Here is a 17,243-nt window from a genome sequence, read left to right as displayed (position 1 = left end):
CAGGAACGTAGTGACCTGGGGGGTTTCCTAGTAAGCTCACCTCTGTCTGGGGAAGTGAGAAGCTTTCTCTCTCACAGCTTCAGGGAGGGCTGCCTGCCAGCGGACTCTGCGCATCAGCAGGCCCTTCCGCTGTGGACTCAGTAAGCTGTTATTATCCTCAGGTGTGAGCCTCAGCTGTCCAGGTCATGGAAGTTCAATGTCACTCTTCAAGACACAACAACTCCTGAGGAAATACCCTACCAGCTCAGAGCTAGGCCCTCCAGTGCTTTCACCTTTGACCCTCACAAAGCCCCTCAAATTACCTTCTATTATGCCCTCCTTTTCCAGGTGTGGAAAACTGAGGCTCTGACATTCAAAGTCCTACAGAGCAGGGCTGCTGAGAATCCGGACCTCCAATCCCATAGCCCATTTACCGTAACGCCCCCTGCTCAGCCTTCGGTGGAGACTCAGTTCTGAAATGAGGCCCTTCAGCACCTTGAGCAAACCTCTCCAGCCACCAAATAAGAGCAGATGGAATGAGAATAGAAGTGAAACATTCCAGGAGGAAACATACGGCCTGGACTCCAGATCTCTCGCTACCATTTTGAATAATGTTGCAACCACGAGCTGAGAGCTTATCTATGTTCCAGGAACAGGGCAAAGCTCTACCTGTTAACGTGTTGAATCCTTACTGCCATCTAATGAAGTAGGTATTCTTATTCCCCAGTCTAGAGAGGTGGAAACTGAGGAGTTAAGAAATTAAACCAAGACCACTTGGCCAAAATCACTCAGCTAGTGTATTGCAAAGATGTCAGGCAAGTCCAGAGCTCTCTGAATGTGAACCCCATGCCTTTTACTCTCGCCTATGGATACTCAAGTGCCAATGTGCAGCAGAGAAACACATGCCAGCATCCCTTCTTTGGGTAAGTGCTAAGTGTGGAAATTGGCAAGCAAATTTGTCTTTGTTAACCATAAAGTCAGAAAAAGCCTACAGCTAAAAGGATCTTTGAAATCTGTTCCATCTCCTCATTTTACAGATGGAGAAACTGAGTCTCATGAGGAACAAATGGCTTGTCCAACACTACACATATATCCCACGAGTGAATGTCAAGTCCAGAGAAATGAGACAAATTTCCCAAGTTTTACCTCAGTGCCTTAGCTCTGTGCCGCAATACCTCTCCAAGAACATTAGTAAACAGGCAAATTGCCCATCCCACTGGCTCAATGTCCCCACACCACCTTCTAGCTGGACCTGAAAAGAGAATCTTAGCAGCAATCACCATAGGGACCAGCTCCACGTCTGTCGGGGTCAGGGTTAGGGTTAGGATTAGGGTCAGCACTCTTTCAGCGTTGCCCTGCTGAGGAAGTGCAGGCTGGGGCGGTTGATTTGGATAATTAAAGAAAAAAAAAGAGAGGGAGAGACACCGTTTACCTCAGCTATTTTCAGGAAAGCATCTCCAGGGTGCAGATTGTCCAGGCAGCAGCTCAGCCTTCCACGCCTCCCTGTCTCTAGGCAGACCCGGGGCGGAGGAGGTGCCACCCAAACCCACCCTGTTCCCTCAGGGCCCTGCTGCTCCCTGCACACAGAGGACATTTCTCTTTTCCATGTTTCCTTTCCCTACCGCACTCCGCCTGACAAAGCTCTCCGAAAAAAAGGAGAAGGAAAAAGTTGTTGTGCTCAATCTCAAGTTGGAGAATTTGGTTTCTGGGTGTCCACAGAGAATCTAGAAGCCTCCTGAGGGCCACCCCAGGATGAACGATCTCAAATTGAGCCAGTTCTGTTTGGGCACAAAGGGGCAGCCTAGTCTCCACCCTCAGTGATAAGACAGACCCTACGGGCCACTCGCACAGGGAACCAGTTCAAACACTTGAACAAACCTCGAGTCACAGTAAAGTAAGGGAGTCCCCGGTGGGTCTCCACAGGCAGGATGGCCATTGTCACTCTGGCCCCCACCTCCTGGGTCCCCAAGAAGCCCCATATGGATCTGAGATCTCTGGAAGGTCCCTCCTGGAGCACGTGTCCCAAGAGAGAACGACCAGCCGCAGGGGGAAAGATCCTGGGGCTTTCTCCAGACTTCTCAGGAAGACGCCAACAAGGCCAGGTGAGCTGCACAGCGGGATGAGTAGGGAAAAGAAGGGGAGGCTAAGAAGGGGAGGCCGGGTAAGGGAGCCTATCCAACTCCAATTCCTGTCTCCTTCTTTTCTTTCCTCTCTTTTTTCAGGCCCCAGCTGGTTTACCGTGCAAAGCCCATAGCAGCCGTGGGGCCTCTCCTTCAGCTGTCGCCAGCTCCCAGCACACAGTCACGCTTGTGCTTATGTTGGTTGTCATGGAGACATAAGTGCCAGCTTGAATGGAGCTGCAGGCTCCCGGGCTGGGAGATGGAAGAGGGCCAGGTGTGTTTTTAAAGCCATCTGGGAAAGCCAGTCACAGGAGAAGAGATTCCTTCCCCGGTCTACGTGTCCCTACTTTAGGGACTGATTCACAAATGGACAATAGATGAAAGTGGAGCCCTTCTGTTTGCCTTAACTTGCTGAATAGTTTAAGCCAGAAGTTACTGTTCGGGCTGTATTTGGGACTTTTGCTTTTTGACACAAATGCATCTTAGGGGAAATCATGAACCTCTTGGCATGTGTAGAGACACTGTGAGGTTCTGGAAGTAATGACAAAAAGGTTTCTGCATCACACGCCAGGCATTATTTTAAGTACTTTATATTCATAATTATCCCACTTAATTTTCACAACTGATCGGTGCGGTAACTCCTCACAGTGTCCCATTTTATAGATGGGAAAACTGAGGCACAGAGAGGGTGATTTGCCTGCCCAGCATCACAAAGCTAAGGGAAACACAAGATTTGAAACCAGGCTGTGTGGCACCAGGCACCCTACTCCTAACCACTAGGCTATTCTGCGTCTGCAATGATTTGGGGACCGGGAAGTCCTGATCTGGAGTTTTGGCCCTGGCATTGTGTGATCTCAGGCAGGTGACTGCATCTCTCTGAAGGTTACTTGCCTCCTTGGTCAAATGGGGGGCACCAATGGCTTGTGAAGTTGTTAAGATCAGAAGTTATATAAAGAGTCTAGCAAATAGAAAGTACTCAAGGCAAGACGGCTTTACTAGTGTGAATGGAGGCTCCCTAGCAACATGACCCCAGCTCCTGTATCAGGGCGGGGAGCGCTAGACTGTGAGTGCCGCTGCCCAGGAGGGGCAGACGGGGCGGGCAGCTGTGTGAGGGCCAGCAGAGCCACAGCTGCTCTCTTTAAGTGTCTACGGCACATGCCCTCGCTTCCCTGCCTGCGTCCCTCTGCATTCATCAGGCCCTGCGGGCTTCCAGCTCAGGCCACAAGCACCTGGGACCCTGTCGGAGAGCTTCTCCAGCCCTGGAAGTTGCCTTGGGCAAGCAGGTCTCCAGGAGCCGGTGGATAAATAACCCAGTCCCCCGTCTCCCGGAGGTCCCCAGGAATCTGCTCATGAGCCCCCCTGGTATTGACTGCCTTTCCTTTCCTCTCTCCTTCCCCACTGCCTAGTGGGATCACCTCCCAAATAAATTACCTGCACCCGAATTCTTGTCTCAGGGTCTCTTCTGGGAGGGAACCCAAATGAAGACAGTATGCACACCTGTGACTCTGATCGTGCCATCACTTAAAAAAGCATTGGTGGGACACTTTACCCAGTGAACAGGTAACGGTGGTAGGCTGAATAATGGCCCCCAAAGAGGCCGGATCCTAACTCCTAGAACCTGTGAATGTCACCTTTTACAGCAAAAGGAACTTTGCACGTGTGAGTAAATTAAGAAGTTAAGATGGGGAGATTATCCAAGTGGGCCCTACATGTAACCACAAGTGTCCGTATAAGAAAGAGGCAGAGGAAGATTTGAGACAGAAGAAGGCGACGTGGCACTGAGTGGCCCTGGGAAAGGGATACAGGGACTCAGGGGCAAACTTGAGCAGAGTTTCTCCACGTGTGGGCTGTGGACCAGCAGCATCAGCAGCTCCTGGGGTCTTATTAGAAATGCAGACCCGTGGGCCCTGCTCCAGACCTGGATCAGAACCTCCAGGAACGGGGCCCAGCAGTCTGTGTTTTAACAGAACCGTCAGGCGATTCTGAGGCCGGCGCCGGTTCAGTGGTTACCCCTGACCGGGCGACCGAATCACCTGGAGAGCTTTGAATAATATCAGTGCCTCACCCCGTGCCCCAGACATTCTGATTTATTTAATTTAGTCGGTTCATCCTGGACACTGGGCTTCTCTAAAGCATCCCAGGTAATTCTTACGGCTAGCTGGAGCCGAGAACCACTGATCTAGAATATTGACTTTCAAACTGAGCTTTGCAGAGCTTGGGAATTCTGGGAAAATACCCCAAGACTGCTAAAGAAGAAGCCGGCAGAGTCCAAGCCAGCAGAGCTTCGGGGCCCTGAAGCCAAAAAGTCTCAGGGGCAGGTGGGGCTAGACAGGTAGATGTACTAAGGAAGGTAGACCGGAGGGTATGGTGGGGACTTGGGAACTGGGGGCCAGGTGACCACCAACTGCTCCATTCCAAATAGTCGTTGTCATATCAAAATGTGGAGCAGGACTGCTGGGTCATCCCGGTTTTCAAGAGGTTTGTCTTTTAAAAGAGACACCAGAAAAACATTTTTAAAAAAATGTTAAATCATTTGATTCTTAAATGTTGGGAACTAAGGCAAATTTTTAAAATTTCTCTCCTCCGCCCCTCCATCTCTAGTACTACAACATGAAGGCTGAACATGGTTAAAATAAAGGCTGGGCCTTCCCACAATCACATAGCAAATAACCAATAATCAGGATGCAAACCCAAGGCCCCTCACATAAGGACGGCTGTGAAGAGCAAATATAACTGTAGCTGTGAAAATGCTTTCCAAAATGAGAGGTTTGGAGATAATCGGTATTGATTATGAGAGTCACAGGACTAGCACTTATGATGTGAATTGCATTTTAGGAAAATGGGACACCTGCTTATTTGGTGACTCATTGAAACCAGAAGGGCATTCTTTCCCATTTTAGCCCCGCGTTGTTTTTGTACGGCCCTGGCAGCGGTGGCGGTGGGCCTGAGGGAAGCAGCCTCAGTGTGGGCACTGGCAACGTGGGGGCTTGGCCGGCGGTTTCTGAAGGGAAAGCTGCCACCTCTCACACCCTCCCCTCTTTACGCCTGAGATGGAGATGAGTCCTCAGCTTTACTCAGAGGCGTGGGGTGGGGAGCAGTGGGAAAGCTAGGACCCCTGGAGAGAACCTCTGATTTAAGAACTCTCCCTGATTTTATTATCTAGAGGAAATATGGGGAGCCAAATCGGAGGAGATGGCTGAAAAGTGCATTATGGACCATTAAACAATAGTTGATCAACATCAGACACAAACAAATGGCCCATAATCTACTGCCAAGGCCACGATTGGTTCCCAAGTGGTAGCCTGGCTGACTTCCAGTCAGGAGAGCGCAGGGCTTGATAGCAGGTCCTATAGGTCATAAAACTCCTGCTCCAGGTCATATCTCAGCAGCCAACTGGAGAAGATTCCAGCACCCAGGCAGAGCTCACATTCTTCCACATGACTCACTCTACAGGACTGGATTTGGGTTCTCTCACCATCTGGTCTCTGAGACCTTGACCCAACATCATGTGGAGAGTTCCTGCCTGCCTGAGAGATCCTGTGTTGGAAGAGGGAAGCCACACGTGCCTGTGTGGGTAGAGGGTAGGCTGGCTCACAGCGCCTGAAGAGAACGTCTGCGAGGAGGCATTCCCTGACTCCACAAAGGCCTCATCCCCGCCCTGCCCCAAATACCTTGGCTGAAGCTCGTCTTCCTAGAGCATACTTTAGCTTAGAGCTTTAACCAGTGTTAAAACACAAGTACCTTCAAAGGGAAGATAAACCCGTATCCTGGCAAGTCATGCACACTCTACTATAGAGTCAAATTCAATCTTTTGATAAGAGCTTTCAGCAATGATATCCTGAGGAGGAAGCAAGAGAGAATAAAGAATAAAGAATATAGTAATAACTATGGTATACATGGTATCAGACGGGTACTAGACCTATCAGGGGCGTCACTTCATAAGGTATATAAATGTCTAACCACTATGCTGTACACCTGAAATATAATATTGTATATAAATTATAATTGAACATTTTTTTAATTTTTAAAGGAGTAATGAAGAATTAAAAAAAAAAAAAGACCCTAGAGCTGAGTTTTCGAAGGCTAGAAGGGTAGCCTATGAGACTTTAACATCTAATATCATTATTTGTCTATGGCCATAAGCAGATTTAGTCACACTGGTAAAAGTCCCCAACTTGGAGTCAAAAGGCAGGAGTCCAGGTTCCAACTTTCCCACACACAAGCTGTGTGATCTTGGGCAAGTGACTTAACCTCTCTGAACCTCTATTTCTTCATCTAAAAAGTAACAGTGATGCCATACCCATTCCAGGGGTGCTGTGAGAATTACATCAACTGAAGTGTGTGGAAGGTCTGCCCGTCTATAAATATTATTGTCCTTGGTCTGTGCCACCACGTTCTAGAAATTGTACAACTACTGAGCTACATCTGTGAATGGCTACTGGAGCTGCATCAATCCACAGATCCAGAGTGAGTCCAGCCAAGGCCAGCCAAAGCCAGGCTAGATCAGCCAACCCTTAGTCAACCCACCAACACGTGAAGTTTAATAAGTGATTGTTGTTTAAGCTATTGAGTGTGAGGGTCATAGTATCTAGCAATGGTTTAAACAATGTAACAAAGTTAGGATCCTGACATTTAAAGTTTTAGGGCCATGTTCAATAAAAATTATTCTAAAATATATCTGAAACTTATCTGCTTTCTCAAGCAAAATAAAGAGAATGTAATTCAGTCTTCACCGGGTCATTCATGCTTATCACAGTGAAAGCCAGTAAATGTGCTGTAAGTTAGTGATACTCTCAGGGGCTACGTACAAAACAAAGGCTCCAGAAATCATTCCAGTCTGCTGTTCTGTTTTGATCTCAGGACTATTCCCCAGTTCTTTTCAATTTGCCTTGTAACAAATTTTGGGGCTTTTTTTTGTTGCTGTCATTCTGTGTATCTTAAGCAGCAGCCTCACACCAAATATCCAATGTGCTACAGTGAGTTCATCAGCCTTCAAGAAACCTATCTAAGCCTGTTAGAATGGTGTCCAGAGCAGAGTTACTAGGCTTGGAGTAAAGGCCTGAGCTTGTTTTCTGCACATGAAAAGCATGTGCTTTAGTGCTCAGATCTCTACCATCAATTTTGGCTCCTTTGCTGCTTTTTCGCTCGCTCACTGGTCCTCCTCTGGGACCTGGCAGTGGAGGTTGCCAGGGAAGGAGCGTCTGACCCAGGTAAGCCAGTGCTGTTGGAACGCAGCCTTTCCTGCAGAGAGCGAAAGTAAGCACCAGCTTCCAGCCTGGAAGAGCTCTTCTCCAGCACAGCTCCTCTCTGGGGAATTGAGCGTGTGTTGCCCGGGCCACCCGTGTGTCAACAGCAAGGGACCACAGGTTCCCCAGAGCACAGGCAGCATCCTACTTGTTCTGTGTCCCCTGTAGCACTTGGCACACAGTAGGCACTCACTAAGGTGTGATGGGTGAAGTGCAAAGATCTTCCTGGTGGCCCTCGTTTCTATGTGCACAGGGCTTGTCTTCAGAAGATTAAGAATCTAAAAGCTTGAATATAGAATATTTCATGTCCGACTGGAAAACATTTTTGAAGAATTAAAGGAGCAGTTCCTGTTTCAAGGCATAAGTTTATTTCTAAATTGTGCTATCAGGAAGCCCTGGTGACTAAATAAAGGGGACAAAGCAAGTGACTCCCCAAAAGAAAGCAGAGATTTTTTTTTCTCCCTGTTGATTCCCCCAGCTCTACCTTATTGTTTTACCAAACGTCTAAACCACATTCCCAGCCAGAAGATCTGGACCTTGAAACTCATGAGGAAGTGCCTATGGATAGTGTGGCCTGGCTAATCCACGTGCACACCTGCCTCCCTTCCCCTGCCCCCCAGAGGCTGATGCCCAGGACGGCATCAAGGAGCTTCTCTGCCTGGGCTTCAGGTTGGCCTTGACCCTGGCGGGGGTGGGAAGGGGGTTACTACCAAGAGGTGGCTGGGGCAGAGGAAAGAGAAGTCGGGGTATTTCTTCTCCACTTTCTCCCCTTTTTAGGTCCCTCTGGGACCACAACTCCTGTTCAGTGACCTTTCCACCAAGGTCCTACATCTTCCTGGGACCCATTTTCCCATTTCCTCCTCTTGCCTGCTCAAGCACAGGGGTGGGAAAAGCTTACCACAGTTGTTAATTTCTCAAAATTCCTTGTTGGTTCCCTTAATCCTACCCACAACCTCTGAAACTGGTCCCTTCCTTCAAGTATTTCATCAGAACTATTAGAGTTGCTTCTTTTGCCTGGTGTTACAATCTGCATGATGTCTCACTTAAGGGATGTCTGGTCCTGGCTGGGTAGCTCATTTGGTTAGTGGGTTTGATTCCCAGTCAGGGCACATACAAGACTCAACCAATGAGGGCATGGACGGGTGGAACAACAAATCCATGTTTTCTCTCTCTTCCCCTCTGTCTCTAAAATTAATAACAATTTTAAAAAGATGTCTAAGCTGTGCCAGGGCTCCCTCTAGGGCAAGGAGTTCAAAGAAAATTGGAGGTGTTTTTCTCTCTAGCTTTCAGAACTCATTAGCTATTTTGGCACTATCTAAATTAAGTGATACAAAATGATGGCATACCCCAATCTACAGATGGGAAAAGTCTGATTTCTTCATTCACTCATCCAGTCACCGACTATTTATTGAACACCTACTATGTGCCAGGCACTGTTCTGACCCTGGGAAAATGATGATAATGTACTAGACAGACACCCTGCCCATGTGGTGCTTACAGCCTAATGCCAACTACCCCCCAGAAGTCAGAGAGCCCACCAGAGGCAGGGCTAGAACCAGGGGACTGAGTTTCCTTAAGTTCTGAGCCTTCAGCAGATTCTCAAAGGAATCTGTGGCCCGAACAAGGTTAAGAGCTACCAAGTTAGACCAAATTAACTATCAAACTTCTCCCTTGAATATTGAATATCTCCCTCCCTCCCAGAAGAAGCTTGGTGCTATCAGCTTGCACTTGTGGGGAGCATGTTGGCACACCTGTGGTGGCACAAGTACCCGCCTTTCCTTCCCCCTCCCCCCCCCAATATTCTCCACAAATCCCCTACCCCCTCCTTGAGTTCCTTACACTTCTATAATTAGCCTTGATTCCGTCTCTAAGTCCTTCCCTCAGGGCCCACAAACGTTGGCAGCACATCATGTTGATGAGCTGTTTTTATGAATGGGCATGGGTTTGGGACTGAATTCAGAGCTATGCCTTCTCCGAGAGCCTGTCTTTCCAGCGAAGGCAGTGAGAGTCATTTCCAGGGAGAGCCATGGGTGACTGAGGTGAACTGGGAGGGGCTTTCAGCCTCCCTGAAACCCTCTGAAAATATGAGTTTGCTGGGAAAGGTCTAAATAGGCCATGCTGGTAACCCGATACTTCCCCTACTCTGGGTCAGACAGGACAAGGGCAATAGAAAAGGTTGCCAGGCTGCCAGCAAAAGCCCCCCTGCCTTCCTCTCCCGACACTGCGCCCCGCAGACAGCCAGCTCCAGGCCTGGCTATCACTCTGGAGCCCCTCCACTTCCCCCCAGAAAGCCCCCTTCTCCGAGCTGCCTCATCTAAGGCTGAAGAGAAGGTCCACCCCGAGGAGAAAAGACAAGAGAAAAGCAGACAGGTCTGGAGAAATGGACCTAGCCCTGAGGCTGCATGGGGGCCCCTAGCTCCCCAGAAAACCAGCAGGACTTTCTTTCCCTTTGGTGGGATGGTCCTGGCAGCTGGCAACACCGCCCGAGCGGGGACAGAGGCATGTTCATTCCACATCACCCCTTTTGAGTCAAGCCCCCTTCCGAAGGGGCCAGGGATGTATTTATAGAGACATCTGGGGCTCCCTTCTCTCTCCTTTGCACTTCTTTTTATCTCTTTTAAGCTCCCCACAATTCCCAACCAAAATGAAATCATGCAGCAAATGGGGAGACATAGGGGGAAGGCAGAAACAATTTTTAAAAGGTCTCTTGGCTTTGAGCACTGGGTGAGGGCTGTTTGCAACAAGGACCGAAAGGGCTTGCAAGACTAGCTGGAATGACAGAAAGCTGCTGGGTGGCCGATTCCCTTCCAGCCTCCCTCCACCAAGAGTAGAATGGGAAAAAATATCAGGACAGGTTGCAAAATAATCTGCCTTCCTCCCCCTGCCCCAAACAGATGGAAGAAGAGAGGAAAGCCGTGGTCATCATTTACCTGCTGAAATTGGGAGGACACAGTTGATGAAAGTAGGCTGAGACACAACAAAGCGGAAGAAAAGCTGAAGGTAAATTCCCAGAGTCGTTGGATTCAGGACCACCATGCTGCCTGGGGTCTGGAAAGTGTCAAGTTCTCAGCAGCCTTGCGTCCAGGCTGCCCTGGAGCCTTGCTTCTCTCTGCTTTTGTCTTCCCCACTGCTGTTCGCCTCTCTCTCTCTCTCCCTCTCTCTCTCTTTCTCCTTTCCCTGTGCCTCTATGAAGAAAGAATGCCAACCATTTCCCATTAAACCTTCTCCATACTACTCAGGGTTATATTTATCTCAAGCACTGGATAAAATACCCACATTAAAATTAAGATGTCAGAATTTTCTTTTTTGGAGACTGAGATTAGTGGCTATTGAAGAGGTGATGAAAAGGCAGCTATGTCTCAATGCTTGGTAGAAGCAGTCCTCCAGGGCAGATAGATTTCCCCATCGATTAGCGTCTACCTAGGTGTCCTGCAGCATCACAGATTCCGATTCAAGCTGAATTTCCATGGACACGAATCCTTCTGCTGTCAGTCTGTGACATTTTTACCCCCTGGGAGATACATGTAAAGTTGACCTTGGATTTTTTTTTTCCTTTAATCATCTAGTAAAAAGTGGGGGCAGGGGTGTTATATTTTCCAAAACTGCTTTCTCTGTGAAAAGTGTTTATTCTTTCTCCAGAAGCTACAAACTTTATCCCATGTAAAGCAAAATAAATGTAAAGAGTCAATGCATTAGAAAGAGAATGATTATTTTTCAAACTATATTAGAACACAAACAACCAAAGGTGAGAAGATATTTGCAAACAATACTTCGATAAGGGGCCAATATGCAAAATATAAAGAACCCATACAACTCAACAACAAAAAAAATCAGTCTAATTAAAAATGGGCAGAAAACCTGAACACTTTTTCCAAGAGGACAAACAAATAGCCAACACATATATGAAAAGATGCTCAATTCAGCAGCCATAAGGGATATGCAAATCCATAAGGAGATACCACCTCACACCTGTTAGGATGGATATTATCAATAAGACAAGAAATAAGTGTTGGAGAGGGTGTGGAGAAAAAGGAACCTTGTGTACATTGCTGGTGGGAATTACAGCCACTATGGAAAAAAGTACGGAGGTTCCTCAAAAAATTAAGAATAGAGCTGCCAAATGACCCAGCAATCTCTGTTCTGGGTATCTATCCCAAAAATTTGAAAGCATTTATTTGGAAAGATATATGTTCATTGCAGTATTATTTACAGTATCCAAAACATGGAAACAACCTAAGTGCCATTCAATGGACAACTGGATAAAGAAGATGTGGTACATATACACAATAGAATACTACTCAGCTATAAAAAATGATGACATACTGCCATTTGTGGCAACATGAACGGATTTTGAGAGCATCATGTTAAATGAAATACATCAGATGGAAAAGGACAAGAACCATATGATTTCACTCATATATGAGATATACAACAGAAAGCAACAAATGAACAAACAAAACAAACAGCCCTGGCTGGTGTGGCTCAGTGGATTGAGTGTCAGCCTGTGAACCAAAGAGTTGTGGTTCGACTCCCAGTCAGAGCACATACCTGGGTTGCAGGCCAGATCCCCAGTAGGGGGCATGTGAGAAGCAACCACATATTGATGTTTCTCTCTCCCTCTTTCTCCCTCCTTTCCCCTCTGTCTAAGAATAAGTAAATAAAATCTCTAAAAATAAAACAAACTCATATAGACACAGACTAGACTTTGGGTGGTAAGCACACAATGCAACAAATAGATGTATTATAGAAATGTACACCTGAAACTTGACCTTTAGCTAGACAAAATTCTTCACATAAAAAGCATTGCACCCTTAAATGAATGCCTCTTATGAGTTTATAAAACCCATTATAGAGATCCTTAGAGTACTAAAACAATTAAATAATAATCCACAGAGTTGTCCATTTTGCTTTAATTTACCTACGTTCCAGAGCCTCGTGGGACTTAATTCAGAAGTGGTTTGGTTCTTACTGGACTCTGGGGCCCAGCGACTGATCCTCACTCTGGGGGGAGGCAGAGTGGGGCAAAGGCACGACACTAGGCGATAGTCCACAGCACCAGCACCAGACGTCTTGACTCCAGCTCTGCTGGAACAGTGAACACATCGTTGGCTCTCTCTCTACCTCAGCCTTCCCATCATAAAATGGAGGCATAGTCCTTTTAAAGGTTTGTTGGAAAGGCTAAATATGGTCACATGAGATGAATCATATGTGAATATAAATTTGTGCATAGAGACGGCAAAATATAAAACCCAGGGAGCCATAACAGGTAGGGTGCAAAGGTGGCCAGCAAAAGCCTCTCCCACCCCTGTATGCATATATCGCTTTCCCAACAAGAGGTGGAGTCTATTTCCCTTCCCGCTGAACGTGGACTGGCCTTGTGACTGGCTTTGATGAGCAGAGTCTGGCTAAAGTGACACATAATAGTCCTGACAACTTCTGCTTTTGCCTTTTTCTTGGAAGGCAACAGCTACATAAAAACGTCTGGACTATTAAATAGGCCACAGAGACGGGAAGCAGCCAGCCCCCTGACATCTGGCTATCTCAGATGAGGCACTAGAGATTAGAGTTAGGCCAGTTTGGATCACCTAGCCTCATTCAGGTCTCCAGAGGATGGCAGTCACAGAAATGACCCCAGGTGAGACCAGCTGGAGAACTGCCCAGATGAACCCAGCCCAGATAACAGATTCATGAGCAAATAAAATGGCTGTTGTTTCTGCCTTCAGTGTCCTGAAGCCACCAGGTTGTAGGATGATTTGTTTTGCAGCAATGGCTAGCTGATACAGGATTTATTAGAAAAGCTTTTGAAAGCATAAAGAATATACTTGGCTTACATTTAAAATAAACAAGAGGGGGTACCCTCTTTTAGCTGTTTCCAAATGTTTAACAGAAGGATCTGTGATTGTTGGCTAAACTCAATCAGGAAATTCTGAGCTTGGTCTTGTTAACACTTGGAAACTACAGCACCAGCAGTGGGCTTTTGGTAGCTTGAAGGAAGATGTAGTCTACCTGGGAGGAAGGTAACTCTTGAGTAACTTGGGGCCAGAATCTGGACTTTCACCATCCAGCTCAGATCTCTCCTCAGCGCAGTCAGAGTGATTTATTGCTTTCCTCAGCATATACACTTCACCACCGAGCATGAAGTTGCCACAGATGATATCAATATTGTCCTGCTTGTGACATCTGCCGGCATTGTTTTTGAATTTCTTTTAAACCATCTTGTGTTGCTATTTATCCTGTGTTAACCTTCCTGAAGACGGGAGACTGTTCCATGGCCCTGTGTACCCCCACGGCCCCAGGACAATCAGTCCCTGTCACGTAATAATAGATCCTCAGTGATGTCAGTTCAAGTTGATCAAATCATACCATTGTAGGATGAAAAGAAAGCAGGAAAAGTGGCATCACTTTTACGTTCCAGCCACACTGAACAACTTGCATTTCTCAGCAACTCTTTGTGCCTTTGCATATGCAGCTGAGGGGCACAGGCCTGGTACAAGGGAGGGATCTCTTGAGTCTTGTGAGAGAGTGAGGGTCTATGGGCCTGAATACTGGAGGCCGAATGTACACGTTCAGGCCACTAGGGGGCAAGTCACTGCTGATTAAAGTTACTGCAAGAACCTCTGCTCTCTGGGGAGGCCACAGCACAGAGGTATTTTTAAGCCCCCCACACCTATTAAATAGTTCTCTTATAAGTTTCCATTTCCCATGTACCATGTATTTTAAGAGCTTATTTTTTATGAGGTTACCCTAATTGAGGCAGAAATTATCTTTTCTTCAAACCCTCTTGAAAGAGCTCTGTATCTTTCATAATCTAATAACACAGGCTATTAGATTTTTCCAGAAGGAAATTATTGTATATTTGTAAAAGGCTTATACCAGTAAGTCCAATCGATGCTAGAGCCTTCCTTCTCAGGCCTTGTAGGTGCGGATGTAAACTGAAGAACATCCCCTGGGGGTGTCTATTAACGCGTAACATGCACCTGCTGTTCCACTCAGAAATTCTACGGACATACTCATTCAACTGCTCAGTCGTTTAGGTGCGAGGATGTTCATGATGGCTTCAGATGTGAATATGAATTCCCTCTCCATGAATATGAGATCATTAAATAAATCACAGAACCTCCATTCAATCGAAGATCATACAATCATGACCCAGAATAAGTAATCTCGATATGGAAAAGTTGGTCATCCGCATGCAAAACAAACAAAAGTGAACCTTAACCCTTACCTTGCCCCATACATAAAAATTAGCTCCAAGTATCTACCTAAAAGTAAGACCAAAATGTAAAAGCTAAAACTATTAAGCTTCTAGAAGAAAACAGGAGAAAATTCTAGTGACCTTGGATTAGACAAAAATTTCTTTTTGTATTAAGTAAAGTTTAAATAAAAATTGTATATATTTAAGTTGTACCACATGATATTTTGATATACATTGTGAAACGATTACCACAGTCAAGCTAATTAACATATTCATCATTCATAGAGTCACTTTCTTCTTTTGTAGTGAAAACATCTAAGAGATAATCTCCTAGAAAATTTCAAGCATACAACACAATGCGGTTAACTATAGTCACCAGGCTGTGCATTAGATCTCTAGAATCTACTCATCTTATATAACTTAAACTTCATGCCCTTTGAGCAACATCTTCCCATTTCCCCTAACCCTCCATCCCTGATAACCATCATTTTACTTTCTGCTTCTATGAAAAAAGAAAATGTCTTAAGTAAGACACAAAAGTCACAAGTCATAAAAGAAAAAAAAAAGTTAAACTAGCCTCCATCAAAATTTTAAAACTTCTCCTCTGCAAAAGACAATGTTAAATTGAATAAACAAGCCAAAGACTGGGAGAAAACTTTTGCAAAACATGCATAGTAAGGGACTTGCATTCAAAATATATGAAGAACTTCTATAACTCAATATAATAAAACCAACACCCAGTTAAAAGAAATGGGCAAGAGTGTGAATAAATACTTTACCAAAGCAAATATGTGAATGGCAAAAAAGCACATGAAAAGTTACTCAGCATCATTAGTCATTAGGAAAATGCAAATTAAAACTATAATGAAACACAACTACACACTACTAGAATGGCTAAAATTTAAAAGACTAGCAATTCCAAGTATTAAAACTAGAAACAACCCAAATGGCCACCAACTGGTGACTGAATAAACAAATTGTGTACAGTGCAATACTAATCAGCAGTAAAATGTAATGAACTACAGAAACAAGTAACATAGATGAATCTCAGTGCATTATGCTGAGACCAACACAAAAGGCTACATACTGTATAATTCCATTTATATGGCATTCTGGAAAGGGCAAACTATGGGCATGGAGAACAACAGATTGGTGGTTCTCAGGGGTTAGGGTTATGAGAAGAGATGGGACTGCAAAAGGAACTTTTCTTGATGAAGAAAGTGTCCTTTACATATACATATATATTTTTAAATATTTTATTTATTTGTTTTTGGAGAGAAGGGAAGGGAGGGAGAAAGAGGGGAAGAGAAACATCAATCTGAGAGAAAAATACCAATCAGTTGCCTCCTGAACATGCCCCCAACTGGGAACCAACCCCGCACGTGGCCTGACCGGGAATCAAACCAGCAACCTTTCCGTTTGCAGAAGGCCCAACAGACTGAGCCACACTGCTCCGGGCTATTCTTTATCTTGATTGAAGTGGTTGTTTATTTAGTCAAAACTCATCAAACTGCTCTCTTAAAAAGGGTGAGTTTTATTTTATACAAATTTTCCCTAAATAAACTTGATTTTAAAAAATAAGAGAAAGATACTTCCCCTTTATGCACTGACATGGAAGGTTGTCCATGAAATATTGTTGCGTGAAATTGTGAAGTTGCAGTCATGTAACCAAATGCATAAACAAACAAGCACATCTAATTATCCATGGTTTACACGTGCACAGGGGAAGACCTAGAACGAGGAACACCACACGCTTGAGGACGGAACTACAAGCAAGGAGAGAGGGAGGGGTGCTCTCCTTTTCACACTTATATACATTTGTATTAGTGGAAATTTATACAATGAAAGCATTTTTAATTTGTCATTTAAAAATAAAAGGATTTTTAAAAATAAAGTCACATTATTGACAACCTTAGGAATAAAGAAGGAAAAAAAGGAGAAAGATGTTTTTCCTGCATGTCTGAGGTCCAAATAGTCCCTGCCGACACGCTGACAGGAGCAGGCAGACCGTTTGGGTTGGTCTTGGCAGAGAGCAGAGCTCTGAGCCTTGTCTTTCTGGTCTAGAATTAACCGGGAGTCTGTTACTCTGAAGTCCTGGCCACTTCCCGCTGGCAGCTGCATCAGCAGGACGGAGACAAGACTGGGCAGCTGAGCAGCCCTGGGAAAGCCCCTCCTCACAGTCCCCTGTGCCCTGGCAACTCAAATTTAAATCAGAGCCGGAACTGAGGGAGCCTCAGATCGAAGGAGAGGTCGCCAGAGAACCAGGAGAACTAATAAGTCTAATGAGGCTAATCAGACTCACCCAAACAATAGGCCTGCAGTTCCATCTCCGGGGCAGGGAGCTCGGCTGTCCTCACTCTTTCAGGGAAGAGCTTGGCACTGGGCTGACCTTGAGCCACCTGAGCAATTTACTTTACTTTGCTTTTATCCCAAGAAATATTTGACCCTTCAAACCATTTTTAATTCCTATTATTTATTACTCCTTTTTTCTTATCTGTTTTGTACAATAAACATGTTAGTAGTATGCTAACTAGAGGCTTTATTTTTTATAAAATCTTTTTTTTTTATTTGGTGTTCACAAGGGAGGCAGTGGGGCTAGACTTAAAATTCCATTTTACAGATGAGAAAACTGAGACTTATGTGAGGTTCTGGGGGGTAGAGGCAGAGAGTTATGAAATTTGTCTGACAGGTGGAGCAATTGCT

The 17,243-nt window shown here is 45.5% G+C and overlaps 1 protein-coding gene across 1 annotated transcript in view; it reads right to left on the bottom strand.

Moving 5' to 3' along the window:
• Positions 1–10,484, bottom strand: part of COLQ (collagen like tail subunit of asymmetric acetylcholinesterase) — a 53,090-nt gene extending 42,606 nt beyond the window's left edge. The window contains exon 1 of the mRNA XM_054594993.1: positions 10,276–10,484. Coding sequence (XP_054450968.1) covers positions 10,276–10,381 — 106 coding nt within the window. The 5' untranslated portion in view covers positions 10,382–10,484. The remainder of the gene's footprint in view (positions 1–10,275) is intronic.
• Positions 10,485–17,243: the final 6,759 nt, after the last annotated feature.

This window comes from Pteronotus mesoamericanus, unplaced genomic scaffold (assembly GCF_021234165.1).
Source record: "Pteronotus mesoamericanus isolate MK-2021 breed Mesoamerican mustached bat unplaced genomic scaffold, CSHL_Meso_final scaffold_54, whole genome shotgun sequence".
Taxonomy (NCBI): domain Eukaryota; kingdom Metazoa; phylum Chordata; class Mammalia; order Chiroptera; family Mormoopidae; genus Pteronotus; species Pteronotus mesoamericanus.
This window is presented reverse-complemented; position numbering and strand designations above follow the sequence as displayed.